Source organism: Poecilia reticulata, linkage group LG2, assembly GCF_000633615.1.
Source record: "Poecilia reticulata strain Guanapo linkage group LG2, Guppy_female_1.0+MT, whole genome shotgun sequence".
In the NCBI taxonomy this organism is placed as follows: Eukaryota; Metazoa; Chordata; class Actinopteri; order Cyprinodontiformes; family Poeciliidae; genus Poecilia; species Poecilia reticulata.
Window position 1 is genome coordinate 25142321 of NC_024332.1, and position 16280 is coordinate 25158600.

Here is a 16280-nt window from a genome sequence, read left to right on the forward strand (position 1 = left end):
GCTGCAGGTTGTCAAAGATCAGCTGTGATTTTCTGGCCTCAGCTCTGAAGTCCAACAGTCTCCATCTGACAGAACTGAACCTGGATGGAAACAACCTGAAGGATTCAGATGTTCAGCAGCTGAAGGATCTTGTAGAGACTTTAAAGTAAGTAAATGTTTGTAGTGAGTCCAGCTGCTGTCAGTATATTGAACTAAACCCAGTTAGCATCAAAGCAAAGATCCAGTGTTCCCAGTAAAGCTGCAGCTTCTCAGTGGGAGGAGAATGGTTCTCTCAGTTCAACAGGAAACAACTGATCAGGTTCATCTTGGTCACAGCTCTGAGATCAATCTGACTGCAGCCTGGAAACCATCTACTGGATGTGCTGCGTCACTGACTGCTGCTGGAGAGGCTGGAAACACTCACTGATCTGATCTCTCCATCCTTCTTCTCTCTGCAGGTCGTAAAGTAGAGAACGGTCTCTGTGTCCTGCTGATCCTCAGAGGTTGAAGCTGCAGCAGTTTGAGTCTAAAGAAACTGACTAGATTATGATGATGACCTCTGACCTTAAAGATTTTCCTCCTGTTTATTTTCTCATGTCTGTCATTTAGTGTCTGATATTGTTTGTCTTTTTGGATCAATAAAGATCCGATTCAAACTGRGCTCCATTTAGAGGCTTCATGGAGTTTTGATCTGAACTGGATTCAACTGGAAAGTTGATCTTTTTTCTCTCTGGTTCATTTTCATCCTGGAACCAGAAATGATCTGAGATGGAAACATGGGAATCATTTTCAGTTCAGCTTTGAATCATGAAAGACACTTCAAACCTCTTTTCTCTGMTGCTTCTTCTTCTGTTGACAGGAAAATGTTCCTCAAAGCTCCACAGATAAAAAGATGCTTTACTGGAAACTGCAGAGAAACTTCAGCTTCCATCACAGAAACCAGTTTAACCAGTGCCAGAAAAATTATGTATATTTTTATCACATTCATTTATCTGTTTTCTTATATTTTGAGCATGTAGACTGTTTAGGATTTAAATTGTTTAGTATTATGGAGCAAATGTTACAAGAATGTATTCAGGTATTCATGGCCGTGAGAGGGAAGCAGAAGAGCCATTGGCAGGGGAGAGCTGCTAAAGAGCACCAGGAGGTCAGAGCTCAAAGATCAAAGCTTATGAGCCAGAGAGACAAAGAATTGTGCTTGGGTCCCTGTGTATGAAGAAGACAGAAGACTCGTTTGATGAGAACCTCGTAATTATCGTTTAATTATCATCAAACGATAATTAAAAAAGCTGTGTGAAAGCCTATGTTGTTTCTGTGAGTTTTATTGCTGCCTTATGGAGGCAGACAGGAACTGCGAACTGTGTTTTGAAATATGTAACATGTCGACCCTGGGAACAGTTTTGTTGTAGGAAAAGAAACCTGACATTATGTAATCAGCTCAGGCCGACTGAATCTGTAAATTTGGGACCGCCCCTAATTAAATAAAGAGCAGGGGTATGGCAGGAGAGCTTCCAGTGTGGTAAGAAACATTGCAACTAGAAGCATTCCTGTCCAGTACTTATGTTTGGCAGTTTTTAAAAGGTACATTTACACTGAAAACATTTTTGTTTTTTGTATTGCGTAGTAGCTTAGAGGAATAAGAAGTGGACTGAGAGTCCGCAGGCTCAAGTCCTGAACTCGATCAATTTTAATCAAAACACAGAAAGATCCCTGCTGGACTCAAACCAACAACTCAAACCTTTGGATAAGCAGCCTGTATTCCTACTCTCTCCACCACTTGCTCATCTACACAAAAGTCTTTATATTTGTCTTCTATTTCAGAGGATTTTGGTGAAAAAGGGGTGTTGACCATGACAACTGAAGGCATGGCTTCAGAATCACCTCAAATCCAGGAGAAAAAGGTCAAAGTTCAGGATCCAGAAGCCACAGGTCCAAAATGAGCTGCTGTGTCTCGGCAGGAAAAGCAGAATCCCAACATTTACTGCTCAACATGTTCAGAACAACAGAGGAAATCTGGAACCATTTACTCCACATTTCACTTCATCTGCAGATCCACTTTTTGTACTACACTTGGAAACCTTTTACTCTATTCATCCTCACATGTTGGGAACTTTTAAGATCATTGAAACAAAGAAAATATTTATTTTCCATCCAGTGTTCAGTTTGAACTCTGCAAAATCACAAAATGTTACTAAGTATTTTAGTTTCTGTTGCAAATGGAGGAGAAAAGTTCAGTTTTAATTTTTCTGCAAATTCATGAAATACAAAAGTAAAAAATGTTAACTTGAAATGTAGCCTCACCTGGTTGGAAATGGAGAGAAAAAAAGATAAAATAAGGTTTAATTAAAACAGAACCCATCCTAATTAGATTTAAAATTTTGTAAAAAAACCAAAAAAAAACATTGAAAATATATATAAAAAAAAAACAGTCTAGGGTCTTAATTCCTGAATTTCCGATAAAATTATTAATAATTCAACAGAAATGCAGATTGTTTTTTTTATAGTTAGGTTTTTTATTTGGATGTGAATAAATATCTGCTGGTGGCGCAGCGGCATAAATACACATGAAGAAGAACCAGAACAAACACGTTACATTCAGAAAGCTGCACCGACAAACAAAACGTCACATGATCCAAAGAGCTCCGCCACCACTTTGTGCTTCCTCCGTCACCAACGACCCGACTTCTGAAATGATCCTCCTTTTGTTTTAAAGTTTGTATTTGGGAGAAAAAAAATAAAAAAAACATGATTGTTTCAAACTGTCAGCACAAAAACAGAACCGGACTCTTCAAGTATGAGTCAGAAACAATCTGCATCGGAAAGCGACTCGGCATCCTGAGTGGAACACACACAAACGCACACACACCTCAAACATGGCATCAGCAGGGAGAATATTCAGGATTCAGCCAAATCTTGGGCCAGAACTTCACCCAGTAAGTCTTACTGGTTCTGGTGAAGGTCGTTACCGTCGGTAACCCTTCCTGTCACCTGAATATTCGTGCCTCCTGACTGCGGCTCGGTCAGAACCGGTCCATTCAGTCTGGCAGTGTCTTTTCTGATATGTACAAACGCCTTCATGATCAAATGGTAGAGAGAAATAAGAGAGGAAATAATTGAAGTTTTACAGGAAAACAGAGACAACAGTTTAACACCTGAACATATTTACACGTCTTATATACAGAACACAAAACCGTGTCAGGGTCACACGATGAACGCCTACTCCACTTCCTGTTTCCAGAATAAAAGCACCGGCGCGTTTGATTCATGGTTGGACCCAAAGGAGGGAATAAAAACCGATTATTTTACTGGGAGAACAGATAACAGACATGATGAGGTGCTTTTATACTGAAGGAGCCTTCAGGAAGTCACAGCAGGCCATCCAGGTTCTTCTCTGCGCTCTGCGAGTCGGTGGCGGCTGTGGCAGCGGCGTCCTGAGGGCTGTACTGGGTGTGGTAGTCTCTGAGGATGGTGACCACATCATGATGGCCGAAGTGCACCGCCTCGTCCATCGGCGTGTTGCCCCACCTGCACACAAAACACCGTCACCATGGAAATGCCGCTGGAACGCTTTCGGAACGAATTGAAGTTTGGGGCTAAAAAATAACAAAATGATAAGAAATAAGAAGGAGGAAAGTAAGAAGACCAATGTAAGGAGAGGAAAAAGTCAGTGAGGAAGAAGGGGAGGAAGAAATTAAGAAGGAAATATGGCGACAGGAGAAAGGAAGGTCAAAGGAAAGGAGGAATGATGTAAGCAGACAGGAAATAAGCATGGTGAGGTATGAACGGGTCCTCAGTGTCTCCGTGTCCCTGGAGACGCTCCTACCTGTCCTTGGGGACCGGGTTGACCTTACAGGCCTCCAGCAGGAATCGGACCACCTCAGCGTGACCTGGAACACACCAGCAGAACCTCAGCCTCCACAACACACACACACGCACAGCAGCAGGAAGCAGCCGCTTCCACTTCCTGTCTGGGCCTGACCTTCAGCCGCCGCCACATGCAACGCCGTCCGGGAGTCGTAGTCCCTCTGCTCCATGTCCATGGAGGACAGAGCGAAGCGGCGCAGGGCAGACACGTCTCCGGTGTAGGCGGCGAACAGCAGGTTGATCACCGACTTCACCTGCAGAGATGAGGAAGAGGAGGGAGACCTTCATCATCTGCTGTCTGCCAGCAGGAGGCGCTGCAGAGGAAAATCAGCTACTACATCTTACAGAAGAGCTACTTGTGTTTTATTTGCAGTGGCCTATAAACTGAAATACTTGGTAGTGTTCAGTGTTCCTGCAGCAGCAGCTGCAGCTGACCCACCCTCTGGTCTCCTCCCTCCCTGCGGGGGTCCAGCTTCTTGGCGAAGTGCCTCAGGTTGTCGTAGTTGTGAAAGTTGCAGAGAGAAACCAGATCCTGCAGGAAGAAGAGCGACCCGGTTTCAGGATCCAGCAGGTTCTGCTCACCTAGCCTAGCATGAAAGCTAACTAGAACTGTAGTTTGGGTGGAACGTTTAGTTGGTTCGTTTGAGGCGGTTTGAATGTGGAATCGGACCAAAGACGTGAACTCTGGTTCGCCTGTAAACGTCGGTCTGTTCAGTTGGAGTGAACTCAGAAATTTTGAGATTAATCTCAAGAAATTTTCAAGTTTTTTTCAAAAGTTAAAAATCTCACAAATTTTCACAAATTAAGTAAAAGCAATCAAATGAGGTCAATAATTTCCATTTTTTCTTTGGGTCCCCAATCGAACCGAGTCTACCAGACTACCAGAACCCGAACAGAACCGAGTTACCGTGCAGAACTGGATCCCTCTCACACTGTTTCCCAGTTTGTCCAGTGGTGGAGACCAGCACATGATGCCCATCACGTTGGGAACCACCAGCAGAATCCCACCGGCGACGCCAGATTTCGCCGGCAGCCCCACCTGGAGCAGAATGACAATGAGCTCCCGTCTCCATGGAAACCAGGTAAAGCTTCGCGAGGGGCTACTGACGTGGAAGGCGAACTGGCCAGAGAAGTCGTACATGCCGCAGGAGTGCATCAGGCTCAGCGTGTTGCGGACCGCCTCTGGGTTCAGCACGCGCTCACCCGTGATTGGACAGAAGCCGCCGTTGGCGAGCGTGGCGGCCATGACGCTGGCGCTCTCGCAGGTCACCTCGATGGAGCAGAGCTGCAGAGAGCAGCCGGGTCAGGGAGCAGCTCCGGCTCCCACCGGGCCCAACCAGAACCAGGGACTCACCTGGAAGTAGAAGTCCAGGATGGAGGTCATGTCGGTTCCTTCAGGGAAACACTGTGGAGGAGAACTGGATCAGAACCGGATCAGAACAACAACACTCCCTACAAACCAGCCACCCTCACCTTCTTCTCCTTCAGGTAGTAGCCAATGGCAAAGTTCCTGTCTCCGGACTCGCGCTCCGACTGGAAACTGTGTCATAAACAGAACCAGGCAGGTCCATTAATGCCGGCAGTGAACCGACCTGAGACCAGAAGGTTCTGCTGAGGAACTCACGTGGCGTTGCTGAAGCCAACGTACTCGTTTCCTGCCAGCTTGTTCATGAAGTTCATCACCTGCAGAGAGGGAGGAGGACAGGTGAGAAGGAATGAAGCGTGAAATGTGGGGATGAGGTAGAAAGAAGGTAGAAATGAAGAAAGAAAGAAGGAGGGAAACAGAAGGAGGGATGGGAAGAAAGAAATGAAATGTGGGGATGAACAGAAGCGACTCGTACTCACGTAGTCGAACTTCTCTGCATTGCTGGCTCCTTGCTGAAACACAGAGAACCTGGTCAGAACCAGCCGGCAGGAAGCAGGCGGACGTCAACAGACAACAGCTAGAGACACTACGGGGTCAAAGGTCATTCAGTGTGATCAGTTCAGGTTAGAGGGGGAAACTCGTCTACTCCAACTGTGATGTTAGCCTTGACTGCAGCTCTGCGTCTCCATGGTTACTGGAGTAAGTGATGAGGACAGAGCAGCTGAGGAGAAAAACGGAGGCGTTACCACGGTGACGGACCTGCAGGGGATCAGCACCGCTAATCCACCTCGTTTGCTTTAGCCACTGCCTTCATCCCTGAAGTTCTCTGAACCACTGAGGAATTACGCAGGAAGTGGAGGAGTCACTTCCTGTAATGAAGCGGCTCTCTGGGGCTCCTGCTGATTTAAATACGACTAGGATCAACAGGTGGCGCTCTTGTGTTTTCTAGGCAGGCACAGAGAGCAAATCCCTGAGTGAGAACGAAGCGTACAGGTTAGCAGAACCCAGAGCAGCTCCGTCTCTGCTGCCGCTCTCTGCTAATCCCCTTTTAGCATGATTCTCCAGAACCTTAATCTGGCTGGAAAATAATAATCTGCAGATCATTTCCATCTGAGTGCAGAGGAAGTCAGGGGTCGGTCAGAAATGCCAGGGCTTACCTTGATGAGGGAGGTGCAGACGATGGCGCCGGCGTTCACCATGGGGTTGTGGGGTTTATCTGTAGGGAGGCGTAAGCAACATTTTAGTGCTGCAGGTGGAAACGAGGCAGTTTAACGAGCTTGACGAGTCAACATCTGCAGGGTGAGGGAGGAAACTGAACATTTCTGACTGACTCAACATCTGGTGGAGCTGGAGGAGGTTTAGAAACAGCTGCAGGAATCCACTGGAATGAATGAATAGCTAAAGTAACATTAATTTAATCTTTTGCTGTTTTCTACCTACTTATTATTTAGCTATTTTAACTGAATAATAGAGACAGGATTAGGCAACATTTAGTTTCCCGTACTTATAAACATCTCTGAATAATCCCTGACGTTAATTATTAAACAGTGTGATTTATGTTGATGCTCTTATTTTGAAAGTCAACCAGACACAGGGCTAAAAGTAAAAAAAAAAATCCTGAGCCTGAAACTTATAGTTATGATAGAAATTAACTATAGCGTTGCTATTGCCACAGTTTAATAAAAAGTGTCTTTGAATAGTGAACAATTGCTTCTAACAATACAATTAACAAGCTAAACACTCAAACTTAAATAAGACTTCAGTACATTTCAACTCAAAACAAAATGTAAAATGTCTGTGCCCTAAAGGTTTGCCTTACAGGCAAAAATCCCTCAACATTAAATAAGAGTCCTTTCAGTCAACGTTTTAGCAAGTAATTTAGAACATGCAACATTACCAACTAAATCAGTTTCTCAACCTTTTTTGGGCCAGCGCCCCCCCAGCCTTTATCCAGGTCCCTCACCGCCCCCAACAAAGAATTTGTAGGTTACTTTGCACTGACTATTATTTTATCATTAATATAACTATCACTATTGTAGATGTTTTGATTTTTATGCTTGTTTCTGTATTTATCATCAAGATAATTTCCCAGAGAACAAAAACCAATGTGAATAGAAATTATTTTTACAGTCTATGAAAAATTAATATATTATCCTCTCTTGGTTTATTGTTATGTCCACTTTAGTTTCTTTCCTGTTGCTAGATTTATTTTATCGTTTATTGACCATTAGTAATCTTCACTCATCACCTGCTGCGCCGCCTAATCATATGTTTCACATCACGTGTTGATTTTTCACTGTTCAGCGTCGGATTCTCTGTTTTAATGCCATAATTCACATCTAGTTCGTCGCTCCGTTTTATGTCCCGCTTCTCCTGTTTCAGTTTTGCGTAATGTGCGCCTCAGTTGTTGTTTTTTTTTAACCCCCTAAGGTGCAGGGCGGTCTGGAAGAGTATTGATGAGGAAAAAGCAGACTGACATAAACCTTTTAAAACGACGAAAACAATTTCGGTTTTCTGATTGTTGAAATTTAAAAGTGCTGTGGTACCGTTGTTCCATCAAACCCGTTTCATACCGGACCACTTACAGCACCGGTGTTAACGCTACAAAATGAACGCTACAAAATGAACGCTATAAAATGAACGCTACAAAATGAACGCTACAAAATGAACGCTACAAAATACAGTTTTAGCAAGTTGCTCAAAGTCTAAACTGGTATTGTTGTGATTGTAAGGTGTAAAGTTTACCTTCGACCAAACGCCCCCCAAAGGAATACCTGCAGAATTCCTTTGAAGTTGGCGGAAATTTGTAAAAAAAAATCCGCCAACTTCCCGTCTTGTCCTCTTTCCTTTGCCCAGCGCCACTTGTTTTTAATTCCTTTCTCAAGTAAACGTGTTTCTTTATCGGGTGAGACAAACTCCATCTTCTTTCATATCACATTTGATTTAACCGCCGAACTGAACGCATGCACTTCTTTTCTACAAACCATTTTACAGTCATTGGTCAAGAACACGGGAGCTAGAATTCTGATTGACAGACATCTTTGTAGACGGAGCTCTTAAAGCCCAGAGACTACAGTTTGGTTGAGGCGGACCGTTTGGTCAAAAGCCGGAGATCCGGCCCCCGGCTGGAGCTCTTTAAGCCCTGCAGACGATGGGAGGAGAATGCCGCTAATGTCGGATCGCTAACACAACTGGCCTCCGTTATTATATACATCTGTGTGATTCATCAGAAAAACTAAATAACTAAGTCAGTCTGATGCCAGAGAAGGAAGCTGGATGACAGATGTTAATTTCGTCCAATCAGGTGGGGTCCTGTGATGATTTGTTTGTCCAATCGTGTTGTGCCTGATTTTGTTCGTCTAATCAGAAGTTGAGGCTCTTGTGAAACTCCTAAATGTCAAATGGATTGATTAATAAAATACTATCCAGGGTCAGAGCAGGAAACTTTCTGCAAACCTTTCAGAGAACAAAGACTGGATTCAGAGAGAGACCAGCTGTGTTTTTAGCCGGCCTCTTATTACCGCTGGATCACATCTCCGTGGTAACGAAGCGATGATATGGATCCTCTGTATGTGAGCCAGCTTCCTGGGTTGGCAAATGGACACACGCTGACATATGAAACAGTAGACCTGTATGTGTGTGTGTGTGTGTGTGTCCTCACCGTCCTCGTTCAGGAACAGCTTGTTGAACCTCAGGCCGCTGGGCTCCTTGCCGATGAAGCGGTGCACGTACTCGGTGCCGTGGTCGTGGACGGCGATGGCGTACTTCAGCGGCTTCACACATGACTGCAGACAGAAGGGGACCTTGGTGTCTCCCATCGTGTGCCTGGGAAGACGACAAGTCACACACTCACCTGCCTGTTACACACACAGCTAAAAACCTGAACGGTACCGTTGTCCGTCGACGGTGCACAGCGCGACGCCCCAAAGGTCGGGACTGAAGCGAGACAGCTGGGGAATGTAGTCAGCCACCTGCAGGAGGAGGCCAGCATAGCGGCTTTATGTAAAACATCAGAGGCATGATGATGCGTTTCCTGTTAGCATACCTGCCCTCCTGACAGCTTTTTGCCGTTGTCATAGATGTCATTGATGTGGGTGGAGAAGGACTGGAAGTCTGGGATGACAAACTTCTTCCTGAAGGCCTGAGTCAGCAGGACGATGTTGCTCTGGACACACCTGATACCAGAAAAACATCAATAGAAACAGATCCAACTGGAACATGATGAAAGTGACGTTCGTTCAGGTTTAATAAAGAAAATAACCATGTTGTTTTTCTCATTTTAAAAAAGTAGAAATTGTACAAAATGTTTCTGGATGGTGATTCTGTCAGCATGTAGCTCATCCTGACCTGAGTGAAGTTCAAACCCTCAGACAATTATTAATTGATTAATCATCAGACTTTGATCGGGTTCTTCACAGAAGCCACCATTTGTTTTAATGCTCCTTCTAAAACAATAGAGAAGTTAAGTGTTGCTGTTTGGTGATGTGATGCTCCATGCAGCTCAGCCTGACACATTTCTCTCACTCCTCCTCCTTCCTGCTGATCCTTCTCATGCGGTGATTACAGCACCTCTCTCTTCAGCTGGCAGAGAGAATGCTGCCTAATCCCTGTAGAAACAAACACCAGCACCTCACGTGCTCCGCTCCGAGTCTCTGACAAGCTGGGCTCTAGAAATAAGCCGGCGGAGCAGGAAGTGATGGACAGCGGCCAGCAGCAGCCGGCTCTCAGGTCTGCTCCCTGCTGAGTCCTCATATGTCCCAGCTCACCATGCTGCCGCCTCCCAGCTGGCTCTCCTCCTGCAGGAGGGGTCCTGCTGTCCCAATGTCTACACAGATCCAGTTTCTCCTCTCATCGCTCTTCTTCTTCTTCTTTGCTGCATCCAGAAGCTGCAGCTGGTGTGCAAACAGAGTATCTGCTGAATAATGCAGCAGATCCAGTGACCTTTTTTCAGCTGCAGGGACGATTAGAGGACTCCGGGCTGCGGTTAGTATTTTTAGGTGGACAAAGATGAAAGATTCATGCTGGCAGCAAAACAATGCAGCAGAGAAATGAAGCAGGAAACTGAGGCTGGAGCTTCAGTAACCCAGGCTGCAGCCGAGACAGGAAAAACGCAAACAGACCAGACTGGAATGTATGAATGATTAAATAAATGATTAAATAAATGGGCCATGTATGACTTGGAATAGAAAATAACATTTGAATATTTTCTTTTTGCTTGTCACTAATTACTGAGATGTAAACAAAAAATCTTCAAGATGGAAAAAAAACTGAATATAAAGTGTTTTCTTACAAAAAGCATGATTTTATTTAAAACAGTTTTCTTTAAAAACAAAATAACATTTAAATAAAAATATTTTTTCAAAAGCATTTATTTCTTCTAAAATAAAATTAAACAGAAATTCTGGCAAAACCACTGGCTTTATTAGACTACAAATTATTTTTATAAAGTAAAATAAAAATACTTTTCATAGCAAACTTTATAAAATAGAAAGAAGGAACTTTCTAAATAAAAATAAACTAAAACCAAATTAGAAAAGGAGAATAAATTGTTTTTAAAACCATAAGGTAGATAAAGAAGGAAAGCGTACTTCTTGAAGAGGTGTCGGTCCAGCGCTCCGTCTGAGGTCGTCTTCAAGGTGACCTTCAGCATCTCCATGCACTCTTTGAGCCGAGGGTCTCCGGTCCGAAGCCCCGTGGATTTCAGAGCCTGAACAGAGAGACATGAACGATCAGAGCAGCGAGGCGGACGGCGTCTCCGTCTGCGTCCTCTGGAGACTCACAGTGGTGAACTTGTGAGCCGGGATCTTCTCTTGTCCCTCTGCGATGGTGTAGAACAGCAGATCCTCCAGGCTGGGCAGGATGCCCGCCTTCCTTCTCCTGCAGGAAACACAGACAGGCAGCAGCATGAGGGGAGTGGAGGCATGATGCTGCCACCGCCAGGCCCCCCAAGGTCCCCTGGTGTCTGGGTGCTGCAGCACCAGCCAGAACAAGCTGCAGTGATGAAGACCTGGAGGAGTCTTCATCATACTGGGATGTTTCACCTGCTGTGTTTCCATTACAAATGTGAGCAAATCTCAGTCTAAATTCTGCTAATGTAAAAAAAAAAACATGATTTCACAATTATGGTGTTTCCATTAAATAATTAAAATCATACGTGAATAAGCTTGTTGATGTTATAAGTCATTAAAATTATGGCAGATACGGATGTAAACTCTCACAATTTCACAATTCTATAGTTAATGGAAACGCAGCTAAAGTGGAGGATGCTACGTGTTAGCAGCTAGCTGTTAACGGCAGAAACTTCCAGCAGTTTTCTCCAGCTGCTGGTTGGTGTTCCCGCCCCACACCAGACCCCTCAGGGAGGAACGTTACCATGGCGACAGCATGATTCATTGCAAAGAGGATTTAGTCCGGCCTCACCGTGCCCTGCAAGGCATCATGGGAGGTATGACCTGCATGTAAGGGGAAGCAGACAGCTACGGCTTCAGCATCACATTTCCAGTTTGTCTCAAGTCCAAACCCAAAGTGGGACTGATTCTACTGGGAAGAGTTAGTGGAAGGAAAACCAGTCCTGATTTTCTGTCTGCATTTGTTTTCATCCCCGACCTCCACCTGTCGTTTTGAGACACCTCCTGTAGTTCTGTAGAATATTTTATTTATGGTCAAAGGAATCTAATGTGCGACCTATATCCACTTTTTCACAGCAATTCAGATTTATTCACCCCCAAAATAAAATCTGATCTGTGTCACTTCCATATGTAGAACTAAATCATTTCTGTTTTCAATCGTCAGTATTCTGAATGGTCATTTCATTCAACTTTTACATCACTAATGTGAGACATGCATCATAATTCTGCACCAGAAGCCAGACGCAATAAATCAGGACATAAAAAAGGATGAATATTATAATTATGAAATTATTGATCATCAAGATCTATGTGAATGTAGCAGTCAGTCTCACAACAAATCTGAAGAGGCCTCTGACTGAAGACTGTTTCATTTGCTTTAGCTGCTCTTCTTTAAATCTGAATGTAAAGTTAGAATAGAAACATATTAGGAGTCATAGCTCAGGTATTACTGGAACTGTTTATAAAAACAATTCATTGTTACCATGGTTACATATCATAGCTGTACAAAAGGGAAAAGTTAAAAGCAAAAATATTTCCAGCTACAGAGAATCAAAAAACAAAACATAAGAATAGCAGTTCCTTCTACAAAAAGAACAAATCAGAACTAATTATACAGAATGGCCTAGTCAAAGCCCAGCGCTAAATACAATTGAGAATTTGTGGTTGATGTTAACAGATGCTGTCCATCCAGTCTGACACATGCAGAATCAGATGCTGAATACAAATGCACACCACACTTTTCAGATTTATTTCAGCAGGAGTCGTTTCCCCTCCAACAAAATGTCTCATTTTTGATAAAAACAGGGACAATTTATGTTTGTTTGAGACAGAAAATAAAGAAAACGTCTCAATTAAGTGATGAAACTGGAAGCCAGGAGATGCTGGCAGCCTGCTGGCTGACCTCTGACCTCATTAGTGAAGCCTGCAGGTCAGAGTGGGTGAGTGGGAGGGGGGTTGAAGCGGAGCCACTGGGGGAGGTGAGCTGTTTTCAAGGTAAAAGCAGCTTTGAGGAGCAGAACGTCTATCTACTGCAGAACAGAACCACCACAGAGTGGGAGAGCAAAACTTAGAGGAAATAAAAGAGAAACATACTTACAAATGCAAAGCAAGCAGACCAACAACATGGAGAGAGAGATGTGCAGAGGAAGAAGAGTGAATTAGTGCGACACATTAATATGTCGTTCATCAGCAGAAACACAACATGGACGCCCAGCTGCTCTCCTTCCACAGTTTACCACTGCAGATATCAGCCTGTTGGGGGCAGAGTGTTCGCCCCTCTTTCCCATTTTGAAGAGACACAGCTGGACTCCTTTCATACAGTAAAAGCCTGACGCTGTCAGACAACGACCTTCATCCTCAGAGTTAATCTCTAATCTGCAGCCTGGACGTTTCACGCATGCAGGGGGAGCTGCTGTATCCAATCACGTTGATGGAAAAATGTGTGGAAGGAAAAAGTACACAGGCAATAGTGATTAGATGCAGATATTCATAACTTTATCGATATATTTAGAAATCCTAATTGCACTTTCTGAACCATTCAAAAGGTTTAATGCAGTTTATTTTTATCTTATTTTTATCAGTTTCAGTTTCTTTATTTATTGTGCATTGTCTGTAATACTGCTAATTACACTGACTAAGCAAATTAAAGTTGTTTTTACATGTTTGACCAACTTAGTTAAGCCATTGTATACAATATACAAGATTAAAAAGTCATACAACAAAATTTAAAACTTGTGATTAACGTATTTAAGGTTAACATACATTCTAAAATTTTAATTAAGGCCTTAATTGTATACAAGTGCTTTTAGGATTTTTTTAAGGATGTGTGGATCTGAGATTTACAACACCTCAGAGATTCGAGAGTCCCAGACAGATTGAGTCTTGATTCAGAGACAACATCAACTATTCTACCAGAACCAGACAACTGCTCAGTGCATTTCATTTGGAAATTGGTCTGGAGGAAGAGTGGAGCGGCCAGGATCTACCAGAACATTTTCGAGCATCTAAAGGAGCAGAACCACATACAAAAAATGCAATCTGGGCAGAAGTAGCCTAAACCAAGCTGATATAAATATAACAACCAGTGTGCAAATGAATCTAGATTATTTATAACTCTCTATTTGTGATTGCAGTATTGAAATGAATGAATTTGTCAGTGATATAACGAGTGGATGGAGCTGTAGTAACAGGGCTGTTGGTCGGACCCGGACGCAGTCATGCCTGACCTTCACCAGTCATTGAGTTGGTTGTTTGTGTTGTTATTGTTTGACCAGCAGCTCTTAGGCTGATGTCTAACCGAGTTTCCTCCGGGATGAAAATAAAAAAGATGATGATGATGCAGAAGCTGCTGGTCACGATTCATGGCTCGTTGCATGCTCCCATTTTCGGACAAGTCTGTATATTTTCGCTTTAGGTTGTTTTTATCTTGCCTGATCAGAATCTTGTCACATTTATCGATACTTTAAAATATATTTTAAAAAATAATTTAACTGAGGGGCTTAAGAGGTTCAAACGATAACCCGGATTACTCACTTATCTGTGGAGGTGTCAGTGCTGGTTTCGCTGTGTCCCTTCGCCGGAGTGCAGAAGCCCCTGAAGCCGGCCTTCCTGCCTGGTTGCGGGGCTCTCCAGCCGCTGAGCGGACAGGCGAAGCTGAGGACAGCCGCGGCCGCGGGCGAAGCTATCATAGCGGCTCTGACCGGCCACTTCAATTGGCTCTGGAGCAACTCCTTCAGAGCTGCCGTCGAGCGAAAAGGCAACATTTTATGTTCGCCTTTAAAAACCGAACAAGTTTTCCGGATTGTATAGGGTCCAGAAGGGTGAACTAAACCTGGAAAAGTGAGTTATTCCTCCTGGAAACAGTCTCCTTACGGTTCTCCTTGCGACTCTACGACTCTGAATATCCACAACCTACCTTTCTCCCGGCGTGGCTATTCATTGGACAGTTCCGTCCCTTGGTTGCCTCTGATTGGCTAAAATGTCTGTCAATCACCACAAAGACCCACCTACTGTTTGACCCGATGTTTTCATCCATAAATCTGTCCACGCAATATTTATTACACTTGTCTACATACATACTGCATAGATCTTTATATGCTTAACAGTTTCAACAAATAAAATAACACAAAAGATGAAAAAAATTCAGCTATATCCGGTTAATTAATGTTTTTATGACCACATGTTTTAATCTTAAACCGAAATAAGCAAATTACTTTCGGTACTTTTTTGCTCATAAACGGATAAGCAGAAATTTAAATTTGATTTACTTTTCACATTTAAAACAATAAACACAACAGTAGCTACAAAGAGACGAAAAACAAGATTGCATTAAAAAAAACTGCTGAGAAATCAAGTCTTATACTTCAGTTATCTTAATTAGACTTTTATCTTTAATTTTCTAATCGCTGAAAGAGGTCGATTTATCCTGCTCTGCCATCTTGTGTGCGTTTTTGTTTCTGCATCCTAATAGATCTCAGTAATGTGACCCTTTCTGGGATTAAAGTGACATTAGCGCCATCTCGTGGAGAGAGCAGAGAATTAACCACCTGATATTCATCTGCACTTTTCGACAGCAATAAAATCCAGTTGAAACGAATTTAAATGTTTATTCTGACCTTTAATAACCCGTGTGGGTGATATTTGACACCCATAAACAAATGGCCTACTAAAGCGATTACTCACTGGAAACTATTTGCTGATCCCACTTTCTGCTCTCTTGGCTCTTGTCAGGCTTTATCTAAATGTCGACATACAAACTCCACCCACCTGGACCTCCAAGGAGGATAAAACAAACCGATCAGAGCTGACTCCTCTGAACCTGGACATAAAATATTCATGAGTTTGACCTGAAAACAAAGGCAAATAAAGGGGACTTCCAGTAAAAATGACAGGAATCCGTATTTTTGATCAACACGCAGTCAAAAAAAAAAAAAATCCCTTTTATGTGGAGATGCAGAAGACGTGACCTCAGTTTATGCGCATACAGAGACTGTTTTTCTGCTTATCTTTCAACTGATCAGCATCTGTTTGATGCTAAAGTTTTAATCTAATTCAGGTTCTCCATTTTGTCACATTACAACCACAAAAATTAAAGTATTCAAATGTTTATGTCAGAAATTTCCGGCTTTTGAAGATCAGAAAAGTTCTTCTAGAAAATTTAAGATTATTCTCAAAATTTCAAGTTTTTCATTGCTTTATTTTTATTTTGTTATTTTATTTTTTTTGTTTTTGCATTTTTTTTTTTTTTTTGTCTTTTCAATCTTAGATATCTCCTTTTGTCCCCCCAAAACTGTATTTTTTAAATTTTTGACTTTTGGAGCTCAGAAAATTGTAAGATTTTTCAAGAAAACTTCATAAGTTTTTTTTTCTTCAAAAATTTTCCACTTTGTGAACTCAGAAATTTCTGAGTTTATCTAGAAAATGTCTGAAAATAATTTCTGCAT

At 42.8% G+C, this 16280-nt stretch overlaps 1 protein-coding gene and 1 long non-coding RNA gene across 3 annotated transcripts; one reads left to right on the top strand and one right to left on the bottom strand.

Moving 5' to 3' along the window:
- The first annotated feature begins 6 nt into the window (after nt 1–6).
- Nucleotides 7–1283, top strand: LOC103457185 (uncharacterized). The gene is made up of 2 exons (XR_532394.1): nt 7–145; nt 438–1283. It is a non-coding gene; the product is annotated as an uncharacterized LOC103457185 (long non-coding RNA).
- A 1188-nt stretch (nt 1284–2471) lies between these two features.
- On the bottom strand, nt 2472–14763 carry LOC103457187 (glutaminase kidney isoform, mitochondrial). 2 transcript variants are annotated; one of them, XM_008397164.2, is made up of 17 exons: nt 14371–14763; nt 10990–11080; nt 10798–10916; nt 9255–9384; nt 9101–9180; nt 8871–9034; nt 6367–6425; nt 5689–5721; nt 5468–5526; nt 5317–5383; nt 5198–5248; nt 4952–5128; nt 4751–4882; nt 4283–4375; nt 3959–4097; nt 3803–3866; nt 2472–3504 (listed from the first exon to the last, which is right to left on the bottom strand). In XM_008397164.2, exons 1-17 carry the CDS (start codon nt 14598–14600, stop codon nt 3345–3347), a joined length of 1848 nt encoding a protein of 615 aa, XP_008395386.1. In that variant the 5' UTR covers nt 14601–14763; the 3' UTR covers nt 2472–3344. The 2 variants fall into 2 exon arrangements, with proteins under 2 accessions (XP_008395386.1, XP_008395378.1); XM_008397156.2 differs by having other exon boundaries at nt 10990–11086.
- Between the last annotated feature and the right edge of the window lie 1517 nt (nt 14764–16280).

What these genes read in the sequence shown, in the direction of transcription:
- LOC103457187 (XM_008397156.2), bottom strand. Translation starts at nt 14,600, where the DNA reads ATGTTGCCTTTTCGCTCGACGGCAGCTCTGAAGGAGTTGCTCCAGAGC. An exon ending in ACTGACACCTCCACAGATAA is followed by an intron (nt 11,087 to 14,370) that starts GTGAGTAATCCG and finishes TGTTTCCTGCAG; the next exon opens with GAGAAGGAAGGCGGGCATCC. An exon ending in GGGAGGGAGGAGACCAGAGG is followed by an intron (nt 4,098 to 4,282) that starts GTGGGTCAGCTG and finishes TCATCTCTGCAG; the next exon opens with GTGAAGTCGGTGATCAACCT.